The sequence below is a fragment of the Linepithema humile genome, chromosome 1 (assembly GCF_040581485.1).
Source record: "Linepithema humile isolate Giens D197 chromosome 1, Lhum_UNIL_v1.0, whole genome shotgun sequence".
Lineage (NCBI taxonomy): Eukaryota > Metazoa > Arthropoda > Insecta > Hymenoptera > Formicidae > Linepithema > Linepithema humile.
In genome coordinates, this window is record NC_090128.1 from 28,257,181 (window position 1) to 28,285,174 (window position 27,994).

Consider the following 27,994-nt stretch of genomic DNA (forward strand, 5'->3'; position numbering starts at 1 on the left):
AGCGGAATTTATTATCTTACATACAGGAAAAGATTTTCATTGCTGCCTCCAATCGGATCCCGATTGTGCACTTGATTCACTTCGACAGCTTCGTTGAGTGCCATCATCACGTAATCCCGTACAACGTCGAGCGGGAAGTGCGGGCTATACAGGCTTCGTATATTCTCGATCACTTGATCACTAGAAGGAATATCCCTTGATGGCGGCCGATTAGTAGGGGTCTCACATCTACATGGGAAAAAGTTTTACTTACCTTATTTCTGTCATCTTCATCTGTGGTTGGATAGATTCGGTTTCCAAATATCTGAGACTGTGTCTCATCTCAAAATTTTCGTACAAGTCCTTCAATTCTTGACCTACGTAATAAACAAATAATTACATTGTAATGAAATATAAAAATTATCATATTTTGATAGGGAAGATAAAAAGGATTTAAGGTAAAAATAAAGAATAAAGGACTAGTGATCCTCCCAGTGATCTTGACCTTGACATATGTTATCAAGGTCCTTCAGAGTAACAAAAAAAGGTTTTAGCCGGTCATTGTTAATTAAAAAGTTCCTCCTCCATCCACGTGTTTAACTTGCCATGTTTAAATAAATAAATTTGCTAAGAATACATTCTATTAAATGTACATGGTGTCAGAAAATTATGTTCTATTCGATAAACTTCTTTTGTTAATAACTTTTTAATAAACAATAACCGCCGATTAAAACTTTTGTTTGTTATTCTTGACCAACATATGTCAAGATTAAGGTCATTAAAAGGTAATCCTTTATTCGTAATTTTTATCAACTAAAAAATATTCCAAATTATTTTCCGAAAATTTCAACTTGTAACTCTAATGTTTTAAGTATACAAATTTTCCAATTTCAGAAATAAGTTCTTACCAAGTGGTATTATATATTCGTTTTTGCACACTTCCATCGTTGTCGCGTGGGACTCAAGATGCAGAGCAATAAGTAAATCGTAAAATCCTTGTCGCAGGGGCCCGGACATATATTCAGCTCGTATCGCGTATAACAATTGTTTCTGATCAACGTGTTGGCACAGAGCGTGCGCCGCTCGGTAATTCGATTGATAGCACAAAGCTGCATACAACGTGAGTGTGTGCGCGTGGAAACTACGCAAGTATAAATTATTTTATAAATATAAAAAACATACAATATGTAAGGAATATAAGAAATTCAGAGAAGAAAAAGATTTTGTCAATTTTTGGCTGTAAATTTTTTTAATGCTTCTCACCTGAGAAGCTTATCCATTTCAATGAGCTCTAGAATATCGATGCACCTGTCTTCCTCGGGAATATGAAGAGCTAGCATCGAAATAGCGTCCTCGCACAGCATAGACCAACCTCTAATGTCTGACAGCTTCAGGGCATGCACTTGAAGAGATTGATTGGGCACTCTGGCCCATTGATGCGGCTTAAGGCATTGCACTTTCAATCTGGGCGGAAATTGCGGTATCACATGTCGGTCCGAATTCTGCAGCACGGCGGCTGAAAGCGGGAGCGTCATCGAAGTCCTGCCGAGTTCGATTTGCAAGATCTCCTTGCTAGTTGCTTCGACGAAGATCGCCGGGAACAACTTTGTGTCCGGTTCCATTTTGAACTTGTGACTCGTTTCCTTTCCTTCGCAAGTGAAGGACACCAAGCCCGTAGCGGTATCGACGAAGCATCCGACGAACATGCCCTGAGACGCGCCCTTGCCCGACGCGTCTTGAGTGACTTCATTATACAACTCGTCCGCTCGAATCATGTAACAGCTTTGTCTGTCGACTCTGCAATGTTGTAACGTGTTGTTTTTTAGGCGAGCGCTTTGTACAATTGTGCTTTTATGTTATATATATATATATATATATATATAAAACTTACTGTTCCGCGAGACGATCGTACTCGTCCATGATAGCAACGGAGACTTTTCTCACACGAGACAAATTAAATTCCTTTGTATGAAAGTGATACTGCGAAGTAACCCAACCAACATAAACATGAGTCGGATCTTGACCAGGAAATACTCTAACTCCGTAGAAGTACTCGTTCATTAACTTCATACAATCAGCGTCAAAGATTTCATTACCGATCGCTTCGACGCCACTTCCGCTTAAAACGGACATCGACTTGGGAACATTACGCTCCGGGATTTGGGGCGGCACGACTTTCAAGTCCGTCTGCACAAAGACAGATTTTTGAAAAACTTCAGAAAACATTTAAATTAAAATGTTCTTGTTTTCATAAAATTATATTTTTAAAGACTTTTGTACTGATTGTGTTACGTACACAAAATATTTTTTAATTAAACACATCAAACTAAACAACATTTTCAAAGAAAATAGTTTTTATTCAAACTATAATACATAATAATGCAATATACACTTACCGTTGAAACACGAACTTGAGGAGGTTTGGCACTTTTGCTTCCCGATGTTTTCGTACTTTTATCCGAGACATCTGAGCGAACCTGCGGCTCGGGCGTTTTCGATTTTGCGTCCGGTGACTTCGCCTTACGCGAGAAGAACCTGCGCATGCAATAAAAATCAATTAATAAACTAGTTAAGTAAAATAAATAATTATTTATATAATCACTAAACGAAAGATTATAAATCAAGTGTTATTAAAGTAAATATTATAATGATAGTATCGCTAGAAATATCTCAACTTACGGCATATCCTCCATCTCTTTGCTAAGCTTGCTGACAAAGTCAAAGTACCGAAATCAATTTGTCTTTTACAATATTTATTAGAGATAATAGTCGTTAATGATTCGTGCTTACCGGAAAGGCGAACGACCGCGTTTCTTCTTATCATCCTTTACTTCACCGTTCATCTCGCCGTAGCCATTCATCTCGGCGTCACTGATTGCGTTGTCTAATTGTAAATGCGATCCATAAAGTGAACCTTTCCTGGGTGGCCTAGTAGGTTTGCCTCTTTGCATAGGAAGCGGTGACTCTTTTAACATCTCGTCTGCCTCAACTGCATCTTCTGAATAATTTCTTTGCAATCCTGTTCAAGACCATAATTAAATTTATTATTGACATTAGTAATACTATATTTTTATAATGTTAAAATATAATATTATTGAATTAAAAACATTGTAATATCAAATTAAATAATTTTATCCAAAAATCGTAATCCGCGTTCTCGATTTATATCACAAAACATGATAAAAATATATACATTAAACTGACATTTTTTGAATTATTACCTTTAATATCACTCATACTGAAACCGGATTTCATGATTTGTTCCAAGTGAGCTGACGGTGCAGCTTGCTGTGCAGCTTGCTCAACCTGTTCGGCCAGAAGTCTGTTCTGTCGCATTTTGATTTCCTGCCACCTTCGCAGTTTTTCATTCTCCGTTACGAAACTAGACTGACAAATCACGGGTAGCGACAATCTCAGAAATTCCCAATTAGCTTTCTCCATAGTCTCGAATGTGTTGTGAGAGATTTTCAGACACGGTGGCGTGTCAGAACCTGCTGGTATTCTAGCCACGTCGATTCGCGTATCAGCCATATCATCGGTATTCTCGAAAATCGGTTGATCTTTTGTGTACCAGTAAGTGACTAAACGATTCATATTCCTGTAGTACAAAAATAAATGGAAATTTTTAACAAATTATTGACTTTCTATCACATGCCGTATTCGAGACATTTTAATTAAAAATTTTTTAATTAACTTTCACTAAAATTACTCACACGCAGAATGGTTCGTAGCCTTCTTGCAAACCACAGGTGGTGAAAAACTTCAGAGTGTTCACATCCTGGCCGAACGTTAATTTTGCCTTTTGGCCGACTCCGAGAGTGAATGCGGGTACGAAAGATTCACCTTGCACGTCGGCGAAAGAAGTTTCGCCGCCGAGTGCATCCATCAGTAATTCTCCATTCAAGGAGAAACCTGCATAATTTGCAAATTTGTACCGCAATCCACTTGCATGAAACATTGCAATAGTCGAGACGAATGATGGACAAACAAAACATAATGTAGTAGAAAATTGTAGAATACAAAACACATAACTAACAAATGATTCTATTCGTTCGAAAATTTACTAAACTGCCAAACATTCGTTTTGCAAACAAAACAAAAATCCAATATCGAACAACTAGGTGATATATAATCATTACAATTCGCGAATGTTACATGATATATAATAAAATATTTTTAAAAAATTTATGATTCCGTCGTATAAGCAATATCCGTACAAATATAATAAAATTCTTAACAGTTAGTTAAAAATATTCAAAATACGATGCATACAATTACGGCAAAGCAGATAGTTCAAATAATGGGTCGTGTGAATCAAATTAAACAAAGACTTCTTTAAATAAAGTCTTTAATATGCTTCATGAAAAATATGAATAGAAATATTAAAATATTCAATTAAGCTCATTTTAGACGATCTATAATTGATGACAAAATTTAAAATAAAAATTTATTTATAATTGGAAACTCGTTTTAAATAATCTATAATTTGCGAGAATTTGAAATAGAATTCTATTTATAATGTAACGCAATAAAAAACATTTAAATGTTTAGAATATTCATATATAAAATACATACACTGATATATTTTAAATATAACTGTATTTAGATTTTTTAAATGTTTTTATATTACACAAATTATATGAAATTATAAATAGAATTTTATCTCAAATTATAAATCGTCCGAAATAAGCTTTTTACTCAAAGTTAAAGCAAATAGATATTTATTTTCATTTATTCGACCCATTAATACAAATTCAGACAGACTATGCATGCAAGCAATATTATTTGAAGGAGGTGTAATGAAAACCAAATATATGTGTAATATTATCACACATGGACGATACAATAAAATAATAAATCTTACGATAAAAAAAAATAAAAACAAAATATAGATATACAGCCGAGATAAAAAAACAAAAATTATAAAACGAGAAAATATATATATATATATATATCGATTTTATCTGGAAGGTTTTCCTCTATACTTTTTCTTCGATTTTGATACAATTTAATTTGCAATAAGTTGTGTAGTTAATAGTGATTTGTAAATTGAATATACGCTGTGATGTATATATAATACTTTCCAAAGTTTCTTTGCGTTTGTGCTCATACAAAGATTGTTAATAGAAGATCGATATTGTTCTTGAGAATTTCTGTTTCAGAACACACATGATATGATCGATATAATATTATATTTGGGGTCACCCTAGTGTTAGTAATTAGTAGATATGAATTATGAAAGCACTGTTGTCGCTGACAGTATAAATACTGAATAGAGTACTGGATACCAGAGATAATGAAGACATTAGACAGACATGATTTTTATCGCGATCGAGAAATGGAATTATTAATGATGATAAAAAAACAAACCAGGACTGTTTCTGGTTTTTGTGATTAATTCCAACTTGTTAAGATGACAATGTGACGAGATGAAATATTTTTCACGCAAAATATGTATGATCACTCCTTTTGTTCAAACAACCATTGCATTGGAGTTTTGTCCTTGAAAGTTTAAACGCAATGATGCTTTTCCTCGAAATATGTAGCGCGAAAATTTTGCCAAACGTCCAGTTAGACAACGAATGATCCTAAAGTCACGATCGCATTCTGCATTAAACATTATTTAAATTTTATGCATCGACAATTTTTGTTTCATTCTTATAGTGTGTACATGTTTGCGTTTCATATAACATATGTATAATTAGTTTAATTCGATTAATATTAAAAGTAGACTAACTATGCAACGCGAATCTCAAAAAACCAGTGTGTGGTTGAGATTGTGTTAAAAGTCGCAATATCTGTATCCAGTAATCTATCTCCAAAGATCAAATTATATATAGCTTGAAATGGCAGCTGAAGCGTTCGCTTAAAAATTCCGTCTTACTAATCGTTCGGTCAATCAGATCCAGGAAAACACCGACAACGTCTCCGACCTGCCATTGTTTGCCGAACGTTTCGGCCGAGCCCGAGTATACTTTTTCCTCCTTTAAAACAAAACGTTCACCAATTCAGCATTTCTGTTCGTGAAGATCGGGACAGACCGGCAAACGAGATACACTATTTTGCCTGTGGTGGGTCTGGGATACCTTGTATATATTTGTCATCCATCGCTATTGATGTATACCTTTGTGCGCACATTGTGCAAATTTCGGCACAGTGCAAAAGTTAAAAAAAATATTACAAGAAATTTTCGCGGATTTTTTCCCCGACATCGATGAAGGTCAAGCCACACTTCGCCGAATGAAATTTTACCAGCGATTTCATTCGTTTTGGGACAAGGATGCAAGATATAAAACCAAATCAACATGAATGAAACATAGAGCGAGACAAAGACAATAGTAGTGACGAGAAAACTCAGGAAAAGAAAGATTTGTATAATATAGGGTCTTTAAGATCGGCTAATTTGGGAAATGAGGCTCTTACTGATTGTTCGGTCTGCCACGTCAATGAAACATCCAATTATGTCGCCCACTTGATATTTGTGACCAAATGACTCGTGAGTGCCAGCGTGTATTTTAGTCACCTGACATTCATGTTTTCATGGATTATTCATATTTTCTAAATTGCGGACGAGAGCCACGTAGTACTTATACTAATATTACGTTTATCAAAACAAGAGCCATCGTATATATATATCGCACGCAGTTCTGGTTGATATTTTTATTCGTGAATAAAATAGAATTTAAGCACATTCTCACCTTTTATGGCTATAATAATTCAAATTTAATAAAAAATATAAACTAAAACTAAAAATATCTCTACGATATAGTTGTAATAAAAGATTATAATAGAAGACAGCATTGACATTTTAGAATTAAAGTTGCAAATTAAAAATATGTAATTTCTATATTGTTTATTCAATATTTATAATTTAAAATTGAAGATTTGATTTTTTAACAATACCAAAATATGTTTTTAATAATTAAAAAAATTACTTTAGCAATTTTTATCAAATCTCATCCTAATTCTAGTTATTAGATTACAGAAACGATATCGATACTCACATTATAACCATCGAATGCCCAAGTACTTTCGTCGCTGCCCAGCATACTTCCTGGCATGCAATCGGCTTTCGCCCAACCAACTCGCATCGGTCCGGCTGTGAGAACTTCGAACTCGAAATACCATTTTCCGTTGCTGACCGCGTAATGCTTCTCGACCCTGTAAGTCCTGAAGGATAATTGTCGTAATCTGCTGGCCTCCAAAAGCAATGCTATAAATACCAGAAAATAAATAATTATTAATATGCATAATTGATTAAAAAATATGTTTAAACAAGAAAATGCCAAATTAGAATTAATTTTGAATACAACTAAATTCTGTCAAACATTTAGCTCAAATAAAAAAAAAAAAACTTGGAAATTAATTTATTATTAATTTACAGACAGCAGCCCATTAATTATTGTAAACAATAATTGGTATTATCACCAGTAATATCTTATTAAATATACGTTTCGTAGACTTAAAAATAATATAAAACTGTTTCTGATAAGATACAAAAATCTGCTTTAAATAAACGCGAGTATATTTAATGAAAATTAAAAGTCTCACCCTCGTGCTGCTCTCCAGTGGGCGGATCAAGCATATATCCATAAACTAATAAAGTCCTAACAGTTTCGCTGGCCGTGTCTCGATTGGCCTTCTTGATAGCTTCGTCGACCTTTGGATATGGTACTAAATGAGGACTTCTCCTCATTTCCGAGTCTTCGTTCAATCCGTACGTCCACCCTTGGCTGATTCTCTCTTTCGCCCAGAGATTATGCGTGTTCTCCGCAAGTTGATCAACGAGCTCTTCCATCTTGGGAGTCAGTGTGATCGCAGACAGATCGAGCGGCGCTGGCTTGTAGCCGCTGCTTTGCAGAAATGGCTCGTTCGGCAGACGCAACGTTTTTATTCTGGAAGGCGGTTTGTCCATAGTGATATAATAGCCCAGAGCCAGAACGGTCTTGAGAGTCTGCACGGCTAATTGAGTGTCATAACGCTTCTCCGCGGCCGGCAGTCGCTCGAACTGGACTATGCAGGGATGTATTTTCCTAAGATCATCTCTGACCTCGCCGTAAATCCAACCGGCTTCGATTTTGTTCATCGCCCACATCTCATGGATGTTTTCTGCCAGTTTATCTCTAATTTGCTCGACGTAGGCGGGTAGATTGACCATAGAAGTGTCGACCGGCGCTGGAACGAAGGCGGTATCGTCCTCGACCAGCCACGGACCCGCCAGAACCACCTTGTTCATGTTGCCGAAATAGAAACACGGATCCAACGATAAAATCTGCTGCGGCAATAAGCTCTCTACTAACGGTGAAAACTCCTCCGGCGGCTGGAACTTCAGTCGACCGTGATCGCCGCCTAACAGAAATCTACACGAAAGTTTGGACGAGCAGCTGATAGCAGGAAAAAACATGCCATCCAGATTGAAATTCCGGAAAGAGCCCATGATGCGAGTACCATTGAAAGTGAATGTTATCACCGGCACTGTCAGATCCAAGGCACAACCGATTACATCGCTCTTCCTGATATAAGGCTCGGTGGCGTTCTGGACAACTTGCGTTTTCCTACCGCCGGTCCACAGATAAGCACCATCGAATCCGAACGAGTACAAGTCATCGCCCACGCCATTCCCGCCCCATTTCTCGCCTCCGCCGGGATACGGCATGTAGCTGTTGACAAAAAATAATGCAACGTTTGCGTATAATATACGTACGAATAGCGTGTGGAAAAAATGTAAATTTCAATTTAAAAAAACATATGCATATAATTACTTTGGAAAATATGATATTATTTCTTTTTTAATTTTGGCAGTCTAAATATAAATAGTATAATTTACCCAGCAGTATTCGCCCATCCGATTCTCAAGTGCGGCATCATGTGGGTTGTTTGCTCGATATGATCCACAGTCACCTCAAAATACCACTTTTGATAAAGAGCTGAGCCCTCCACTCTGCCGACGAATATATTCGGTCTGACGCTGGCCACATGGTCTACCAGTTGCGTCTGCAGAAGCAGATTTTTTCCCGGTAGCAGAAAATCACAAATATTGTTCTGCGATGAACGCACTGCGACTCCGTTACCGACGCATAATGAGCACAGAACGTCCAAGACTTTCGGATCCCTGCCGTGTTTCTCCAGTAAAGAAATAATTATTTTTATGTGCTCATCCTAAAAAATCAAATTTATAAGTTAAAAAGTTTTAATTTTTTAGAGGTTTAAGTAACAAAAGTACATTTCGCTCAATCATCATTATTCGATCAAATTAAATTTATTATAAATTTCATTTATTTTGTAAGAATCTTGTTTTCAAGAATATCATACTTTGCTAAACGGCTACTCTAATAATAAAAAAAAAATGACGCGGTACCCTCATCATGTTTAAAGCTTCCGGCGAATCAATTAAAACGCAGTGAAGCACATCCAACATTCCAGTTCCCTCACTGGAAGCTTGTGAGCCTAGTCGGCTAAACAGCCAGTTGAGACGATTGCTGTTAGCAAACTGGGCACAGTTCGTGTGATTTCCCTTAATGATAGCCGCCAGCAACTGGTAGAGGTATCCGGATATCTGATCCCAAGCCTGGCCGCTCTCATCGCCGGATAAAGCAACGAGAAATCCTTGCGAAGTGATCACATTAATCTTATCAATGGCTTCGAGAATAAGATTCAGTATACCCTCTTCTTGAAACAAATCCTGACGATTTCTGAGAGCTCGGAACTTGTTCTGCTTTTCTTCGTGTTCTGTGGAAATCTATAGTTAATGACACATTCTAAAAAAACACGTAAAAAAAGGGCGCATATGTTTTTTCTTACCCATGTCATCTTCGGGTTGAGCAAAATAATTGATCAGGTCCTCGAGACACATTACCATCTCGTTGAGGTTTACATTTTGAAAGAACATGGACGCTCTTCTGTTCACTTGAAGTGTTTCTAGGCCTCTAAAACATATTCGATATTTCTTTAGCGAGATTTTTTCATTTTTTATTAATGTAAGATTGTTAAATCAGAGCGCGAGTGAAAGAGTGAGAGAAAAAAAGAATGAATGTCGAAACGATTGATCTATGATTGTTTTGCGCGGTATAAGATAAAGGTGAATACTGCGAATGAAAATGAGTACGGCATAAGATAAGTTTGAAAATAATGAAAATGTGTGTATGCGTGATGAGAAATTGAGAACGTATTAGAGCAGGGCAGAGAGAATAGAGAGCAGTTTGATGACAAAGCGAACAGAGAATAGTTTGATGGCAGAAAGAGAGAGAGCAGAGCAGAGAGTAAAACAGACCAGAGAGAGTAGAGTATAGCAGAGAATCCCAGAATGTGTCAAAAAGCGTTTGAAATATTGAGACAGCGTTGCGAAACAGTTGTAAGAGCGTGCACACTTTGTGTGTATTTTTTTTATTAAACTGTTACTTGTTTTTACCCGATAAATTATCCCACATTAATATTTTTTACTTATTTTACATTTGTAGCATAATTTCTATTTTTTTATATTTAAAAAATATTTAATAATGATGAAAAAGATAATAAAAATTAGAAGCACGGTTGTCGGAGCGCGAGAGTTATGATGAATTATTAATCAATATGTAAAGAACGTTTCGGTCACAATTTTGAGTCGATTATTTGTGCATTAGAAAAATAAATTCTTAATTACAAAGAAACTTACGTGATAAACTGAGTAAACAAACTGCTGCATTTTCTGATGACGCGCGCAGTACGAGATTCCTCTTCCTGAGATCTGGAGAAATCCAAACCGTCGTCCATTTTCCCTTCTTCGTGAAGTACCGCCTGCTTCTCTTCGACTTTTCCAACACCTTTCTTTTTTGTCTCGTATGACTAAACACAAAAATTGCACAATAAATACCATAAAAATTTTATGCATTGTCTACACAAAAATTTCTAAACATATTTTATCGAAATCAAAAAAGTGAATTAAAAATTCATGTCATTTCACTTTATGGTTTACTATTTAAAACTATATTTTTTAAAACAAATTAAATTCTACAAAAAGAAGGCTCGTGTGACAATCTATTACATATAATATAATAATGACTACGGAGCCGTCGCGGTTTTTGGTGCGAAATGTCCCGGCTTAGCCACGCGCGCCTTGATATTTTTTTCGTTTATCCTTCCTTTATTTTCCTTATTTAATTTGTACATTCTTCCTTTGTGAGATGTACTTAAATTTTCATACACTCTAAAAGTATCTCGAACCTGAGATTAGTGTACATTTTAATGTCTCAATGTAGACGAATAAGTTTCAATATGAAAAGTAAACTATTTCGCACCAACAACCGCGACGTCGTCATTTTTATATTATACTTAATTTTTTTATTTACCTTATAAGACACCCAGAGGCACGTGGTGGCATGTTGCATAATAACGGTGGAATCACCGTACTTGATAATCGGCATTCCGATAACTTCCAGATCTTTATCCTCAAGAACGATCTTCTGATCGTCTTTCTCCTGCCGCAGCCAAAACGTCGAGGTTTCTATCGTCGCCTCATTCCTTCAAAAAGAGATAATCACCGATTTAGGAAACATTAACACGAGCTTATAAAGGTCTCTCACCGTGACCCTTGAACTTTTCTAAAAATAAATATTAACCTATCGACCAGATAGAGCTCGTTGTTTTCCTTCACACCGAGGTAACGTCCCGTGGTCAAGTGCCTGATTCTCATAGGATGCAGCCAGTTGATGAAGCCGCCCGCCCATTTCGTCCTGGCGAGCTCTAATCTCCATAGCGATCTCGCTTGGCTCATTACGCTGCCACCTTCATAGATTACAAGGCTGTAAAATAATGAACAAAATACTCAAAAAAACTTTTATTTTCACTTCTTCACTCTTTTAATTACTTCTTCAATTTTTAAAATAATATTAATGTAACGGAACTCTTGTATACATTTTAAAGTAACTACTTTATCGAAATACACAGAATCTGTAATTAAAAGCGTACTTTTGACTGGGTGTTGGACTCCAAGTAGACGGTATCGTCAAGCACTCGTCGCCGCCGTGGAAGAATCTTAACACGTCGCCACCAAAGACATAGCCGACGTACTTCATCCTACTGATACCGGTGCCATAAGGTTGCACCGACCAATGTGTTACATGGAAAGATGCGTTGACCACTGACAAATCGTTTTCCTTTGTCGTGTGCTGAGAAGATACAAAATATTTTTTTTTTGTTATTACAGAGATCATCTTTAAGATATTATTTAAGATATTATTATAGATATTTTAATAAAACGTTGATCTTACCAAATATCGCTCAGTGGCGACGGACACCAAGATAAGATCGTCACCGACACGCACTTTCTCACCCTCCGATCTCTGCTTGGAAGCGGGATGCACAGTCCACCAACACGCCTCACCTGCGAGAAAACTCTAAATAGTACAGAGCAAATTGCGATGTTCTCGCGTTTCTTGATCTATGAAAAGTTTGCCAGCAATGCTACTTTGGAATTTAATTTTAGGCTCAATATTGTTAACGAGTTTCCGCATTTAACTCTCTTACATGTGCCTTGAATTTAAACGACATCTAAGAAATAGTTATTTATAAGCGTTGAACAAAACAACGCATCGCATCGGAGTAGAAATAAATCAGAAGTAGCGTTAACTACAAAAGAATTTATTTAATGTGTTTCACCAACCATGAGAATGTTCCTGTAGACCGACGTCGAAGGCTAGTTTATCGTTCGATGAACTCGTGGACAAACACGCCAGATACTGCGATACACGATTACAGAATTATGCAACCATAAAAAATTAATGTGGCATAATAGCGTATTATAAAGAGAATCAATTTACCATGTCGCTATTTAGATGTCGTAGCAATATGGCGTTACCATATAACAAAGTCCTGTGCCCTGACCCAGTGCCCTTTCCCTAGAAACATCAAAGGATTGGTCAAAGCCCTTGCAATCCCTCGTACACAATAGTATTTCTCTCTATATATCCCGTACGAGATTTTAATATTTCGCAAAATAACAGTTTCTTAGACAACTTCTACAAGCGTACTGATAAGAGAAGGCCATAAATGCTGGTTTTACATTAAGCTGTGATGCGAAGCTCACGAGGTACGTATCAAAGGCAGGCACATTTATTGATCATGATTTTTATCATAGACAATTAATATGTTAGTCAATCAAACGAAAGAAATCAGTCGCTGTTATTAGCCTCAACATACGTTATACTACAGTAATTGAAATTTTTAGCATGATCGTTTTTTAATTTAATTGATCGATGGGTGAAATAGAATCTCGGCATTCAGAAAATGCAACAACTCAATATTACCAGATAATATCACAATATCACTAATATTTTATTAAACAATGCCAAATCTCTGTCGTTGTTTGAATATAAAAATGATACAAAAGCTATTTATCTTAAGAACAGCAAAAGCCAAACTCGAAAAATTAAATAAACTTTTATCCAAGTTCGCATTAGATACGATTTTTATATTAAGCAAATGTAACTTAGAATTATGCTGCATTAGCACTAAATGCGACGCTAAAAAAGAAGACGTGTGCAAACTATCGTGTTTTAAAATTTGGCTGAAACCGCTTTCGCAAGATAAAAGGCTCGTATCTTCACCCAAACTCGATCAAGCGTTACGACGTTTTAGCACACAAACAAGTGATCGTTTTACCCAAGAATGGACACATTACGGCGCCCCACAGACGGTACGTAAATTATACTTACTAAACTGTCTTGCTGCTGCAAAGAGAAACATAAGAGGCAATGAATCTCCTTCATCAAGAGTCAAGTAATATGAATTTGTTGGAGAAAGAAAGTTGGGAAAAGAATATAAATAAATGCATAGAGAATAATATATATGCATGATGTTTTACGATCGATAATGACAGCGGGTCTCGGTTAAGCTTTTAAATGACATTTTTTATGAACTTTTTTCACAATGCTAGTATGTTTCGAGTGATAAAATCACAAGTGAAGACAAGAATATTCAAAGGAACGAAAACGTAATTCGAAATCTGTTTATACGGCTAAATGGACACATGCCACAATCATACTGATAAGGGGTGCGGTGGCGAGGGGGGGAGATGCGTGCGATTGCAATCAAGAAAGCTATTCCGACGTATAGGAACCCTTCGGAAATTAATTGGCGGAAAAATTGAGCAGGCCTAAAAGTCTAAAAGGCATCGTAAAAACATCTAAAAGATCACCCAATTTTCTAGATATCCTTTAAACATTTATCGAATGTCTTTTAGACCTCCGTATTTTGGGGATTGCATTTTTTATATTATACAAAGGGCGCGTTTTATGGCCCACTCCTATGCAGGTCAAACGTGTGTAATAATCTGACATTTGATGACTGAATGAAAAGAGTTTTTAATCGCGAGTTAGGTGATAATATTATTCGACTACCGGATGGAACTTATCGTTCGTATATACTCGCGTGATAAAAAAAAATCCTCTTTTTTAAAAATGAGGTAAACGCTGTTTCTTTTCACAGCGCGTGTGAAGATGTCAAGTAGAGGCTAGAGAGTATTGCCTGGAGCTACGAATTGCGTTGATAAGGCTGAAGTCATACGAGAACCCCTGTACGAGTGTACAATAATTAGGTAGAGAACTTATACGTTACCGTCTCGGAGCCGGCAGCGGTGACCAGTTCCTGCAAAGCTCTCACCGAGAGAGCTTGTTCTATTACAAACACGCATTGCGACAGGTCCGGCGGTATGTTCTGCAAAAAAGTTAATTAAATGGTAGCAACAGCAAAAACAAGATAAAAGAAATAGAAAATTCTCAATTATTGTTACCTTATCCGCGATATTCTCGAGGAAACAGTGTCGATTACCGAAACCCTCGGCCGCCAGGCAGACCCTCTCCCCTGTTGCGGTACAGGACAGACATACCATATCCTCCTGTAAATGTTCGATGATGCCTTTATGAATTTTTTACGCAGTAGCGATCTTTTCTATTTTTTAAGAAAATGTTCTTTCGAATTATTAACATCAAGGCTGAGGAAATTAATTTTAAATCAACTTATAAAATGGTTTGGATTAGATGAATAGATCGTGCGCATTTCACCTCTCTCAATTATTTTATAGTTACAATATCTCAATTATTCTTCATATTACCTTAAAACTGGGAATTGATTTATGTTTTCATTTTTATCATATTTTTATATTATATTTCATTTTGTTTTTCTATTCTGTAATATTTACATTATTTTGAATTGGAGATCTACATTAATTGCACATATATAAATAGATAACAAAAAATTCTGCGTTTTTCTAAAAAATCTCATCACGTAGACATATCTCGCTGATGTTTATTGTGCTGCAATAATGTGCAATAGCGCCAAATGGTTATGCAAGCAGCAGATGGTTCACCAGAAGTCGCGAGTAACAATCTGTATATAAATTGCGTAATATGAAAGTGAAATTCGATAAAGATGCTGACTAACAACACAATCTGAATTCTTTAAAAAAAACCGTTCGTGACACAATGATTAGATTTTGCGAAATTATGTGAATTATGAGCCAAACGACAGAATGTGACTGCTGTGCCAAAACCAATTTGGACGACCTCAAGAACGCACGAGGACCGGGTATACAAATATGCCGGCTTCGAATGTGCTTCGTAATTTTTGGACGCGCCGTATCGAAGAGAGGGAAAAACGGCACCTGTATATATCGCTCGCAACGACGTTATTTAACGCGCTCGCAATAATGTTGTGCCTCAAGAAGCTCGTCAAGTGAGTCACTCAATTTGCGTCGCTCAATTTTAATCCTTGATTGCACAAATTTTTTTTTGCCACCTGTATTACTTTTTAAACAAAATTCTAAATAAGAATTTTATCTGGAATTTCTCAAACTTATTTTCATTAGCATATTATTTGTCACATGTAATTTAAAAAATATTAATTTCTTATAAAAACAATTTTTTTTAAATATTAATTTCTTATAAAAACAATTTTTTTCTCATCTTACGCTGTTGTGAGCAAAGAATTCTTGTAAGAAAAGAGTAATGCAGCATATTTATGCCCTTCAACTTTAAGTAGAAATGTTGGAGAGAAAGAAAAAGTGAACGAATAAAAGTGAATTGTACGCATCTGTGAAAATTTTATGAGCGGCTATAGAAAGTGGAAGTTAACAGGGAAATTGCTTATCTCATTATTTCTGTAATAGTTGTGTCTAGATCAACGGATTCCATTACTTAATTGGTACACATTTATATAAATTATGTCTAATAGGTTGATCGATAAAGTTGCATTGTCGTCAATATTTCCAAGCCCAGTTTTAATGGTATGCATAGTAAATTAATGCAAGAGCTATGATAACCATCTAAGAGTGCCTTATACTTTTCTTTAACACTTTTCAGAACAGAAAAATACCGACGAAACTTCAGTAAAAAATTTCATTATCAATACAATTTAATTATTCTAATAAAAAAGTGTGTGTGTGTGTGTGTGTGTGTGTGTGTGTGTGTGTGTGTGATAAAAAGTTATATATACTATATTATATCAAGAATTAAAATAAATGAAATTCGTGTCTATCAATCTCTGGTACAAAAATGGATAACGTCTGCAACTATAACTCGCATCCGAAACATGTTCCAATCGCGACGTTAATCAATACAGTTTATTGGCAATCAGGAATGTGAAAACAACACAGCTGAGGCAATTATCCGATTATTAGAGTTTAATTGAAATTGATGGCAGAGTTCGAATTGCATCCAAGCCGGCAGTATGTGGAGAAACGAAATTGCCTCACACGACCATATTAATTCTACCTGTGTCACCACAACCGCGTCCGCTCTCGATCTTCCAATAAGAATATCACTCGAGTATAGTCGACGATGTGCGAAGGTATGTGTAATCATCAACGCGCACGCACATCTCGATGTGTCGCTACTCAACTTTAAAAAAATTAATATGCAACGGGGAGGGAAATACATAAATAATGTTGCTTAAAGGACACATTAACATACCTTTCTGCCCGGTTAAACGGAATAGCACGCAAATTGCCTTATGTGTGGTCGTATATATTTGCGCCTGAGACACGCGAGATACCAAAAGTTTCCGCTGGAAATTTGGCAAGAAGACTTAATCTTGTTTATATCGAGATATTAATAAAAGCGCAATCGATCTCATCTCTTAGCGCAAAAGGACGCTGAATTTGCCAACGTTCATTAATAATCGTATGAATAGAATATTCACCAAACTAGCTCGCAATTACAATCTTCGTACAATTCATACGAAAAACGAAAAAATGGAACAAATAAAAATTCTTGATAAAAAATTATTTAAAATATGAGCTTTTTTCTACTATATTTTCAGTAATTATACTTGTATATTCTTTTACAAATGTTGTAATTTCTTTTATTTTGTAATAATTGTTTTTTTTTTCAAATAATCTTAGTACATGATCCTTAAAATATGAATAATTTTACGATTGTACCTAATAAACACGATGTCAGAGATTACGGAAATGTAATTGAGCATTTGACGAATAGACGCACGACGTGTGCATTGATAATGAACCAAATACATCGGTTACTTCCGGTGTCTGAACAACGATCGAAGCTACATATCATGGTGTAGGTCAAGGATACGTCTACATTTTACAAGCAGACAATCTCTATAATTCTGTCACACTGATAAATAACCATAAACCATTTTTACACATGCGCGTTGCATATTTTGGATATTTTATTTTGATATTACAGTTGAAAATATATTTAATAGAATTAGAATCTTTTAATCGGAAGTTTCTATCGGACAGATCTAATAAACTTAACTTTAATTTTTCTAATTTGCATAATTTGATTAATTACTGTTTAACTTCATAATTTATTAGAAAAATCAGCGCTACGCATGTAAACTAATAAGACATTTATTGAATATATTACGAAAAAATAAGCCTTGTGACGCCTCATAGCGTTACCGAGACGGAAAGGGTGAGAAAGGCGTTGATATGCAGTGTAGTGTGCTATATCGTTTGTTGTTCAATACTCGTGCATCTGACGCATGCTGCATCATGGTGAATTAATTATAAATTCATCAGTTTTTGATGCGGCATCACTAATGAAAGCTACGCAAGCCGTATTGATCAGATGGAACAGCGCTGTATCAAATTCTAAAATTAACTAACGTTATTAACTTTGAAGAAGAATATTGATAACATATCGTTGTCTCGAACTTCGCCTAATTCTTAAGCACGCGACGGATATATGATTATGTGTATATGTATATCATAAAATTCCGTCAGCAAACTGCACGATGAATCATCCAATTGTAACTTTCTTCGAGAAACATGTCAGGCAAAATGTGATTAAGAATAATATTAGATTTGCCGAAAGTGTTTTCAGATATTACACATATTTCTTCAATTTTTTATTGCGTAAGGAACGATTTATCTCGCGCGTAATCTAAAAATTATATTTTAAGTATTCATTATTTACAAGTTTTATAAATCATAAATCATATTAATTATATAAATTAGACATATTAGACAAATTATAAATCATAGTAACTAAAATTGAAGATAATAATTTTCCTGTTTTGGCTTCATTAAAAGGCAATTTCCTCAACGGAACTAAAAACAATTACAAACCATCAAGTTTTGAACGCAACTTTGCATGAAATTAACTTTATTACAATAGTGCATACTTCATATTCAGCCTACTGATAAAATCAGTGGCATTGCAATATTGATAATCGATAAGACTACGATCGACTATTCACGGATATGTTAAAGGAGAGAATAAGTTCATAAAACTTCAAATGTTTCGTGCGGGCGACATTTTTCGTTCTTTTCGACACACGTCAAATTACCAAGTAAAGATTGTACCATAAAAACGGCAGAAAACCTGGATGAACCTAACATTTACGGAAACGTATTTAATAAAAGCAGGTGAGCGATATTCCGCGTCTTACAGTCGGACTTCCCTGTATAATTTATTCGGTGGAAAAATAGCCTGTCGAACGGCGCAGATATGACTTTTCACGTAGAAATGCGAACGACCCTTTTCTTGGCATCGAGCCCGACTGATTTCATATGGCACGTTATCGCGACGCGAATTTAACAGAGATGTACTTAACACGCGATTTCACCACATCGATTCAACAAGAACATGAAAGGCCGATTAATCCTGCAAACAGATAGTCGCGGTCGTATCAATCAGTGAAATCTCACAGGCAAACAATCGACTTTGCTATATACTCTTTCTTGTATTCTTATGTACTTCATAGTCATAAATTTGCGTCATAAAAAAGCTGAGTTATGTACCAATCTGTCATTTGTAAGTTACTTAAAAGAACTGGAAATTTTTCGCGAGAATTGATAGTATTTCATTTGCTTCGATTGAAAGTAATATATATATTATAGTGAATATTTATTAAATAAATACATATATAAATAGTGCGTACTTTAAAAAGATTAAATATTAGTTAATTTATAAATTGTATATATTACAATTTATAAAATAGATAGTAACAGATTATACAATAAGATATAACGAAATCAACGAAAATTCGCAGACGTATTAACCAAGAACCAGATAAAGAGATGGGCGAGCCCAAAGAGCAGAATGATGCTGAGAAAGCACGTTCTGATCGTGACAGACGAAGAAGCGAAAGAAAAAAATCGGGATGCTCTTGCCGCAATAAAGCCAGTAGAAAAAATAGACCAAGAATTCTCTCGCAAAATCCCTTTATTATCTTCTTTCTCGAGATGTACTTCAAGACACCCGACAAGCATGTGACGGAAGTCGCTCGAGAGGCTGGCAAAGCATGGTGCGCTATGCCCGAGGAAGAAAGGAAAAAGTATATAGTACTGGCAGAAAAAGAAAGACAGCGAAGACGTAATGCGAAGATGGGAAAAAACTGCCGAAGCTAACGAAATTAACGAAATCCATCTTCCGAATGCCAAAGATTAAATGCTCCGAAGAATAGCTCTCAGTAACAAGCATCGATAAGAGGCAAGAGATATTTGTGAAAAATCATGGAACACGTAAAAAATTAAAAGTAACTAAAAGAATAAAAAAATATATTAAAAGCTTTCGATATATTTATTAAATTTATTAAAATATTTCTAGACTTTATTTTTAATTTATTCCAAGATTGTGGTAAAATATAATTTTCAACACATTATTATGTGTATATATATAATACAACTTTAGAATTTTAAAGCCCCAAGCGTTTTGGATAAAACTAAAAAAGAACAAACACGAAGGTCATAAAATGGAATACACGCGATATGATATAATTCGTGAAGAATTTTATGTGATAAATTTAATATTTTTGAAACTTTATAATTTGTAATTAACTTTTAACCTTGTTTTTATATATTATTAATAAATATATTTTTAATTAAAGAGTCGAGAAATAACTTTAAGATACAGCTACAAATAAATAACGAAAAATACATGACAACTTACTTATGACAAATTTATTTATTATAAAAGAATATATTTATGTTTAAGTCTAATATGAAAATTTGCGTGTACGTTTCACAGTAAAGTAATTAAACTTTTTTTTAGATAAAAAAAGCAATGCAAAATGAGCGTAATGGATTAAATACGCAAGCGTTAAATACGCATAATGAATTAAATACCCAGACGAAAACATTGTACCTTGACCAGTAGTACGACCAGCGCTTGATCCCACAGGTCGAACGAGGTCAAGGTTGTGCTACAAAGAACTTTAAGTGCTTCCACGTTTCACTAAAATCTTACGCGGTTTTTTCTTTCCGCAACTCTCTACATAAGAAATTGCACACGCGAGCGTTCCTAAGTTGAAACAAACGTTGACAGTTTTTAAATGGTACTTGAACATTTTGAACGTTACTTTCTGTTATGAATCATAACGCTCTGTCAATATACCTAATGTTAGAAAATTAACAATATATTATGATGCAATTACATTTAAAGACAATAATGTGATTAATTTGACTAACTTGATCACAATACTTGAAAAAATATCATAAATGCAACATTATGCTCTGATGTTACTACCGTTCTGCGGCATCAATGGATTATGCGTAATACACCGGTCCGCTTCACAATACATAGTTTACTTCTTATGCAAGCAAAGTTCCATTGGCATTCATTCATTTTCGCACATCACCGTCTCATTGAATTACTTCTCTGTTTACGCGCATTTTTCGCGAACACATTTGTGAATACATTTGCCGGCCTCAACTTCTTTTAAATATATGGATAACGATTGTACAACTTTTATACCGCATCTATCATCCATGTGAATCTCGTGGAACGTCAATAAAAATATCTGATTAACTACGGGCTTGTTAATGACAAAATTTTATTAAAACATCAATATTAATAAGTAGTTTATATAACTCTATTTTTTGCTAAATAATAAAATGGACTTATTAAACAGAAAACAAATGCCAAGTAAGTTATTTATGAAAAACACATTGGCACAAATTCTTTTCTTAACGATCTCTCCGTATTTGACAACAATTGTTCTAGCATCTCATTAATTATAATAATTCTCTTTGCACTTCAGTGTAGTCTTTTGAATCATCTTCTTTGCATCTCTAAAGATAAAACCTTACAGTGCCAATGAATCTGGCTTGTACGAGCTTTTCGATCTGCTCATGTTTGATTATAAAATCCCCGGCATTAACCTTAAAGCCGGTGATCCTCTTCTGCCGTGCGATTTTAAAACATAAGCTCGCCCATTGGCAAAATGAGACTTACCGTGCGGAGGAATGATACGTCGTCCTGCTCGGAACCACCCTCGCTATCAGCCATCCTCTCAGCACGCGACGAGCTTCCTCTGTTTGTGTCACTTCCACGCGCTCGTACGCGTGACGCGAGTATGCGTGCGTGTCTCGCGTGTCACTTCGCGCCCGAGGCACTTTTATCGATAACGAAAGGGATGGTCATGCACAGTCTCGTGTGGTCGGCATGTTCTCGTGTTGCTATCCTGACACGCAGGGCCTCGGCCTCTTCGTCTCGTCGACGAAGACAACGACGACGACGATGGTGATGCCGACGTCGACACACTAACCGTCGTCGTAAACCACCGACGACCACCCACTGCTAGTCGAAAGGCACCCAGACCGCTCGCCGACGTATCTCGCGCACGCGCTTGGCACCTTCAATCAAATATCGAAATTCCTTTAACGCAAAATCCCCTATCATGTAAGCGTATTACGCGATTTTTGCATTATGCGGTTGTCTTATTGTAAAATATTGTCGGGATATTTTTTTAATAAATTTGAATAATGCTACAAGAGGTGGAGATAATATATTTCAGAGATAAAGAACGTGTTGTGTGATAATAACTCAAAAGCAGTTTATAGTCGAGTATATAAATTGAAATAACTTTTTAACAAACTTCTTTTAAAACTTTTTCCTTTAAATTTTATATATTTTATTTTTATATAAGAAAAGTCTACTCGATTTTACTTTAATTCAAACAAACCTATCTTTGGAAAAAAATACGCAATGCTAGGTGCAACTTTGATTAACATTCATGTATCAATTAAAATTATGAATGATGTACAATTGGTGAAATATGTGTATTTCAGCAATTTTGTGATCGCGCCAAAATAGTTTCAAGCAAACACATCTCTTTTTTGCGCGATAACAGATGCGAGAGTTTAAACGTGAGTCACTAAATGAGTAAATGCTTCGTCAGATTACGTGACAGAATTAGAAAAGGTTTTGAAAAGTAAAGCAGTTAGAAATTGAAAGTGGAGCGTTCAATTCACGACTATTTCGACCTAATTCACGTGTATTAATCCATTATCATTTGACATAATGGCTTTAATCTGAGTATAACGACCGGAGATACTATTCTATCGATTTAAAATTACCGATGTTACTGCACTGAGCGTAAGCGATGAATATAATATAATGCGTTGACTATAATACAAAGTTGAACCACTTAAACGCTAGTCGGAATTATCGTAATGGTTCTACTAGGAAGAGAGAGAGAGAGAGAGAGAGAGAGAGAAAAAGCAAGCTTTTAATCTATAGCAGTAATATAGTAGTATAGCAGTAACAGCTGTTCAACATACAGCATTAATAAGCAAATTATATACAATTTAACGTTTAGAAATATTTAATATATTCATTTATAACGCATGAAATTTTTTACTCTCTTCAACAAACGTGCAAATGTACGCAAACTCCAATTTGACAATTACATTGTAATACATCGATATCGAAAAATATACGTCCGGTTGGTTTTACCCTTCGAGAATCTATTTCCAGCAATGCGGCAGAAATAGATGCATCCGCGATGATTTACCAAAATATCCACATACGCTTAGAAAGACTCGACTCCACATTACCACGCTTAATGAATTAATCGAAGGTTAAGGATGTCTTGGAAAACACGTGGTCTTGCAAAAAATTTTTCAAATACTCAGCTACAATCAGAATATATTATATATCACAAGTGTGATGTCAATTTTAATAATCAACTTCAAAATCACTTTGCGATGAATTAAATAAAAATTTCTCAGAAAGTCGATAAAATCTCTAACACCTTGTGTTCTATAAATATTTCTTGTATATTTATCCTTTGCCGCGACATTGAACACTTTATATTGAAAACAACAATTTTTATCATTACTTTTACAAATATTATTTAATCATAAAATTGTTAAAAAACAATAATAAAGTGCTAATTTCAATGTCTCAGATTTTTTATAAAATAATTGTAATAACGTATAATAATAAAAAAACGTAATAATGGACTTATGTTATAAAATTATTTTAATTTCATGATGTTGAATAAACAAATCTTAAACGGGTTAACTAAAGTATTAGAATGTTTTTTAAATATTTTTATGGCAACTTTTCTGCCGTTTGGCAGAGCTATTCCAGAAAACAGCATTGCATAAAGAATATAAAACCGAGTTTCTAATTTTAGGATAAGAAAAGTACACGACTGTCTGTTGAATTGAGGACTCCTTGCTGAAGTGCTGAAGAATGCTAATTTAAAATATTAAAAAGTATATTAAGCTTATTTAAGAAGTAATTGGTCATTTATTGATTAATATAATTTATTAATGCCGTCTGCATTTATTAATCAAGCTCGTTTTTAGGAATAATTTCATAATTATATATTTAGTGTTAGCTACACATAAAAGTAATACCGTACATTCACGATGTTTTTTGATGATATTCCAAGTTCATCGAATAACTGAACAAGATTCACACATTCATAGCACTCCAGGGAATTATTCCGCAAAATTAGCTAATTAGTCAAGAAAGCGAAATTATCACGCAAACACTGTAATTTTTTAAAATATATCACACGTCACTTAAAGCATCCCGCACGTACATATATGCGCGTACACATACATTTTAGATGTAATAAATAAAATGCGCGCTGCAACTTATAATTTTATTTTCAAAGCATCCGCATCAGCGCATATCCGAAGGAAGAAAAAAAATTAATTCCGACACTTATCGCGAGAAGACTCACCTCGGTAACACTTCACTTCGTCACAAATCAGCGAATTCTCGAATCGTGTATTCGTCTTACGATCTCGCGCAGGGATTCGCAAAGGTGCACACCTCGTCGTGCACCGCCCCCGCGCGAGAATGTAAAAGGTCGGATATTACGCGCTCGATCGAGGGCTCCTTCAGGGTGTCGAACCTTCACTTTCTTGGCCACAAGAGATTTGGACCCCCGCGACGAAATTTCTGTCGAAGCTCGAGGAGCTATGTCGAATCGAGCGGAGCAAGAGCGAGCGGCTCTCCGGCGGCTATTTTCAGCCTCGAGCCGAGCGAGCACCGCTCCGCTCCGCGCGTTTCGCTTCGTGCCTGAGAAACTCTTAGAGACCTACGATACTGATATCGAGAAATCATTTGAGAACCATCAATAATCATAAAAAATAAGCAAATTCTAAATCAACAGAAAACTTTTTTTATTACGTATTCGTTATTTTCAGTAAATTGTTATGGATTCCAAAGAAGTCTCAGAAATTCAAAAGAGCAATGCTAATGTCATTGTAAGATTCACAATAATCAATCACAAATCTGCAAAACATAAGCAACATAATAGAAAATGATTTCAGGATTTGGATTTTATATAAACTTCAAAAAATATTATTTAGCACACTTATTCTAGAAGTTTTATGTTTAACATAATTTTATTATTGTACGCTATGTCATGTAAAATCAATTTATTGTATATTAAAGAACAACATTTGAATAAAATAAAAAGGTATAAAAAATTTGTTATATTTATATTACAATACAATCTAATGTTTGCTTGGATACAGCGCATATAAGTTTTAAACACATATTATTAGTTCAATAAATTAAAACAATCATTTCTTTTTAATACATTATACAAAGATCTTGATAAGTGTTTTAAAAAATAATTACAGAAAAAAATCAAATAGTATATTTATACTAATAATAAACTTCAAATTATATTAAATAAGAACAGCAAAATTTTTAATTAAGAATTGTCAAATAAAATCTATCAATGTTAGGTTCATCACATTCTCAAGTTACAGCAAATGACTATTATAATCTTGTAGTTCGTCTTTGTTGCCACTAGTGTTTGCCAAGATTTTCAATCTAACGTATCGTTTTCATAAGCAAATCAAACGACAAAATCAATGATCAAAAAATCTTACAAAGGTAAAAAAATACATCAATTACATAAAAAAATATTCGTGTGTACAAAGTTTCTTAATTATGTGCTACAAAAAGAATTATTAATTTTAAAAATATATTAATTGAGAATGTTAATTAAAATGCATAAATGCTTAAAAATAGACATTAAATCAATGCAATTAATTAAGTATGTAATGATGCATTATCAATAAATACTATAATTGGCATTAATGTAAGTGATAAAAAGCTTTTTTTTATAACGCAATTTTATATGATCTATAGTCCAAAGAATTTATTGCAGAATTAGCTTCATTATTTTTAAACATATTATTTTTGCAAATTTAATTATAAATAAACAATTAATACAACTGATAGGCATTTTACAAGCATTTTCGGTTTCTTACGATGTCTTATGGCTGGTTTATGCTTCGGTCTTAATTTTAATCTTAGTCATAAGCCGAGAACACAAGCTTTTACATAAAGCATAACGCATAAGCATAAGGAAATTGATTGGTCTATATATAAGCATAAGCAAATGCATAAGGAAATGGACCAATCAATTTCCTTATGCTTATGCGTTATGCTTTATGTAAAAGTCTGTGCTCCGGCCAATAAGCCGAGAGCACAAGCTTTTACATAAAGCATAACGCATAAGCATAAGGAAATTGATTGGTCCATTTCCTTATGCATTTGCTTATGCTTATATATAGACCAATCAATTTCCTTATGCTTATGCGTTATGCTTTATGTAAAAGCTTGTGCTCTCGGCTTAAGACCGAAGCATAAACCGGCCATTATAGATTGCGAATAATGTTACTACGGCTTGAAATTTACCGCCATTAGTTTCTGGAATGCGCAGAAGTCAATGTCAGCTGACGTGTCTTGATAGGAGCAGCCGACAGAAATATCATTTATCTAGCGTCGTATAGTTTTCCGTTTATTTTCGCTATTAGGTTAACGTTTCAACAAATTATAAAATAATGTTGGGAAAAATAAAAACAAAGCAAGAGAAAAGTGGCGGTAAGCAAGAAAATTATCTTAAGAATGAATATAACTGCGTCAAACGGTGAAAAGTTGTGAAATATTATAACGATCTTCTTTTGAAGGTTATGTTTGTTATTTATTTGCTGTTCAGACACTATAAGAAATAATTAATTAATAGATTGAATCACAGTTTATCTGATTATTTCGCGAAATAATATATAACAAACTGTAATTATTTTATTACACTTGGATGAAATACTTATAGAAATACTTATACTAATAAGCTTTATGTCTCTAAGCAAGCTTGTACATTCTTGCATTAATTAAAATATTGCTGAATAATATAAACTATTAACTGAAATAAATTAAATATGATGACATGTTGCAGAGATCATAGCATATAGTGAAGCAGCAGTTGTAAATAATGCTGCTGTTGTAGAATATTGCAAGATATCAATGGCAGCTTTGTCAGGTGGTACAGCTGGTTTGTTAGGATTGACTGGATTATACGGATTTGGATTTTATATCTTTGCAGTTTTTGGGCTATGGGTAAGTTTTCTCCAGCGATATGTAACAATAATTGTATATGGTGCAAACAACTTTACATCTTCATAGGCGATGCTATTGATGAAAGCTGGTGGCCAATGGAAAAAGTATTTTATTAGCAGACGGCATCTTTTAACAAGCGGTTTCTTTGGGGGTCTTTGTGTATCCTTTAAAATTGACTATAGAATAGAAATAAATTGTCTTTTCAGAGACAAATTTATTTTCCTTGACAGCGATTGTTTTTCTACAGACATATGTATTATTCTGGACGTATCCTTTCTGTAATATAAATAATGGAAATATGTATTATTATAATGGAAATAATATATATTTCCATATATGAAAATAATAATATATGTAATATCTATATTATTTCTATTGTTATAAATTTCTTAACAATTAATATAGATTTTTATATGGAATGGTTCATGTCTACTAAGGAAGAAAATAGCGGGTGGCAGCAATTTAATAAAACAATTATATAAATATATAATATTATAAAGTTAGCATGTAATTATATATTGAAATCGTCGTATTTACTTTAATTTAAACATTTCGGATATTCATCACCAAATAAACGTATACATTATATAAATATGTCTATATGTACATAGAATATAAATTATGTAATAAAACAGTTGCATTTTTTAGATAAAAAATAGGAAGACAATATGAAAGGCAGAAAAGATATGACTGGCCACATTCCTTATTTGCATAATAAATTATTAATTACATTGAGTGATAATTGTTTAGTGAGATTATTCTGTATATGCAACATTTAAAAACACATTAAATAATTGATTACCTTTAATTACTATCCCTGAAACAATATATTTATAAATTATTTACGGGATAATATATATTTTTTTAATATCGACTTTTTTAAGTGTTGAGGGTCAGTTTCTTTTGTATTAAATATA

At 34.4% G+C, this 27,994-nt stretch overlaps 2 protein-coding genes across 17 annotated transcripts in view; one reads left to right on the forward strand and one right to left on the reverse strand.

Moving 5' to 3' along the window:
- Nucleotides 1-24,673, reverse strand: part of RyR (Ryanodine receptor) — a 41,609-nt gene extending 16,936 nt beyond the window's left edge. For 4 of the 16 annotated variants that reach the window (XM_067356710.1, XM_067356706.1, XM_067356703.1 and 1 more), the window contains exons 1-28: nucleotides 24,400-24,673; nucleotides 21,654-22,054; nucleotides 14,744-14,848; nucleotides 14,569-14,667; nucleotides 13,668-13,682; nucleotides 12,774-12,851; nucleotides 12,617-12,692; nucleotides 12,225-12,337; nucleotides 11,923-12,122; nucleotides 11,574-11,756; nucleotides 11,304-11,475; nucleotides 10,631-10,800; nucleotides 9,781-9,905; nucleotides 9,338-9,708; nucleotides 8,807-9,138; nucleotides 7,531-8,639; nucleotides 6,984-7,192; nucleotides 5,864-5,963; nucleotides 3,693-3,891; nucleotides 3,201-3,577; nucleotides 2,770-2,998; nucleotides 2,659-2,688; nucleotides 2,376-2,514; nucleotides 1,871-2,166; nucleotides 1,243-1,776; nucleotides 888-1,120; nucleotides 254-356; nucleotides 25-195 (exon numbers count right to left, since the gene is read on the reverse strand). In XM_067356710.1, the coding sequence (XP_067212811.1) occupies nucleotides 25-195; nucleotides 254-356; nucleotides 888-1,120; nucleotides 1,243-1,776; nucleotides 1,871-2,166; nucleotides 2,376-2,514; nucleotides 2,659-2,688; nucleotides 2,770-2,998; nucleotides 3,201-3,577; nucleotides 3,693-3,891; nucleotides 5,864-5,963; nucleotides 6,984-7,192; nucleotides 7,531-8,639; nucleotides 8,807-9,138; nucleotides 9,338-9,708; nucleotides 9,781-9,905; nucleotides 10,631-10,800; nucleotides 11,304-11,475; nucleotides 11,574-11,756; nucleotides 11,923-12,122; nucleotides 12,225-12,337; nucleotides 12,617-12,692; nucleotides 12,774-12,851; nucleotides 13,668-13,682; nucleotides 14,569-14,667; nucleotides 14,744-14,848; nucleotides 21,654-21,707 (5,822 nt within the window). In that variant the 5' untranslated portion in view covers nucleotides 21,708-22,054; nucleotides 24,400-24,673. Of the gene's footprint in view, nucleotides 1-24; nucleotides 196-253; nucleotides 357-887; nucleotides 1,121-1,242; nucleotides 1,777-1,870; nucleotides 2,167-2,375; nucleotides 2,515-2,658; nucleotides 2,689-2,769; nucleotides 2,999-3,200; nucleotides 3,578-3,692; nucleotides 3,892-5,863; nucleotides 5,964-6,402; nucleotides 6,503-6,983; nucleotides 7,193-7,530; nucleotides 8,640-8,806; nucleotides 9,139-9,337; nucleotides 9,709-9,780; nucleotides 9,906-10,630; nucleotides 10,801-11,303; nucleotides 11,476-11,573; nucleotides 11,757-11,922; nucleotides 12,123-12,224; nucleotides 12,338-12,616; nucleotides 12,693-12,773; nucleotides 12,852-13,667; nucleotides 13,683-14,568; nucleotides 14,668-14,743; nucleotides 14,849-21,653; nucleotides 22,055-24,399 lie in introns of all 16 variants that reach the window. The other 12 variants (XM_012361802.2, XM_067356718.1, XM_067356721.1 and 9 more) reach the window with 8 other exon arrangements.
- A 1,729-nt stretch (nucleotides 24,674-26,402) lies between these two features.
- EMC6 (ER membrane protein complex subunit 6) lies at nucleotides 26,403-27,871 on the forward strand. Its single transcript, XM_012361799.2, has 5 exons — nucleotides 26,403-26,564; nucleotides 26,917-27,077; nucleotides 27,144-27,236; nucleotides 27,325-27,344; nucleotides 27,483-27,871. The coding sequence occupies exons 1-5, from the start codon at nucleotides 26,525-26,527 to the stop codon at nucleotides 27,511-27,513; spliced, it is 345 nt and encodes a 114-aa protein (XP_012217222.1). The 5' UTR covers nucleotides 26,403-26,524; the 3' UTR covers nucleotides 27,514-27,871.
- The last annotated feature ends 123 nt before the right edge of the window (nucleotides 27,872-27,994 follow it).

Bases quoted from the DNA above. Each gene is read 5' to 3' on its own strand.
- EMC6 (XM_012361799.2), top strand. From the start codon at position 26,525: ATGTTGGGAAAAATAAAAACAAAGCAAGAGAAAAGTGGCG. The intron at 27,078-27,143 runs GTAAGTTTTCTC...ACATCTTCATAG, and splicing joins TTGCAGTTTTTGGGCTATGG to GCGATGCTATTGATGAAAGC. The intron at 27,345-27,482 runs GTATCCTTTCTG...CAATTAATATAG, and splicing joins ACATATGTATTATTCTGGAC to ATTTTTATATGGAATGGTTC.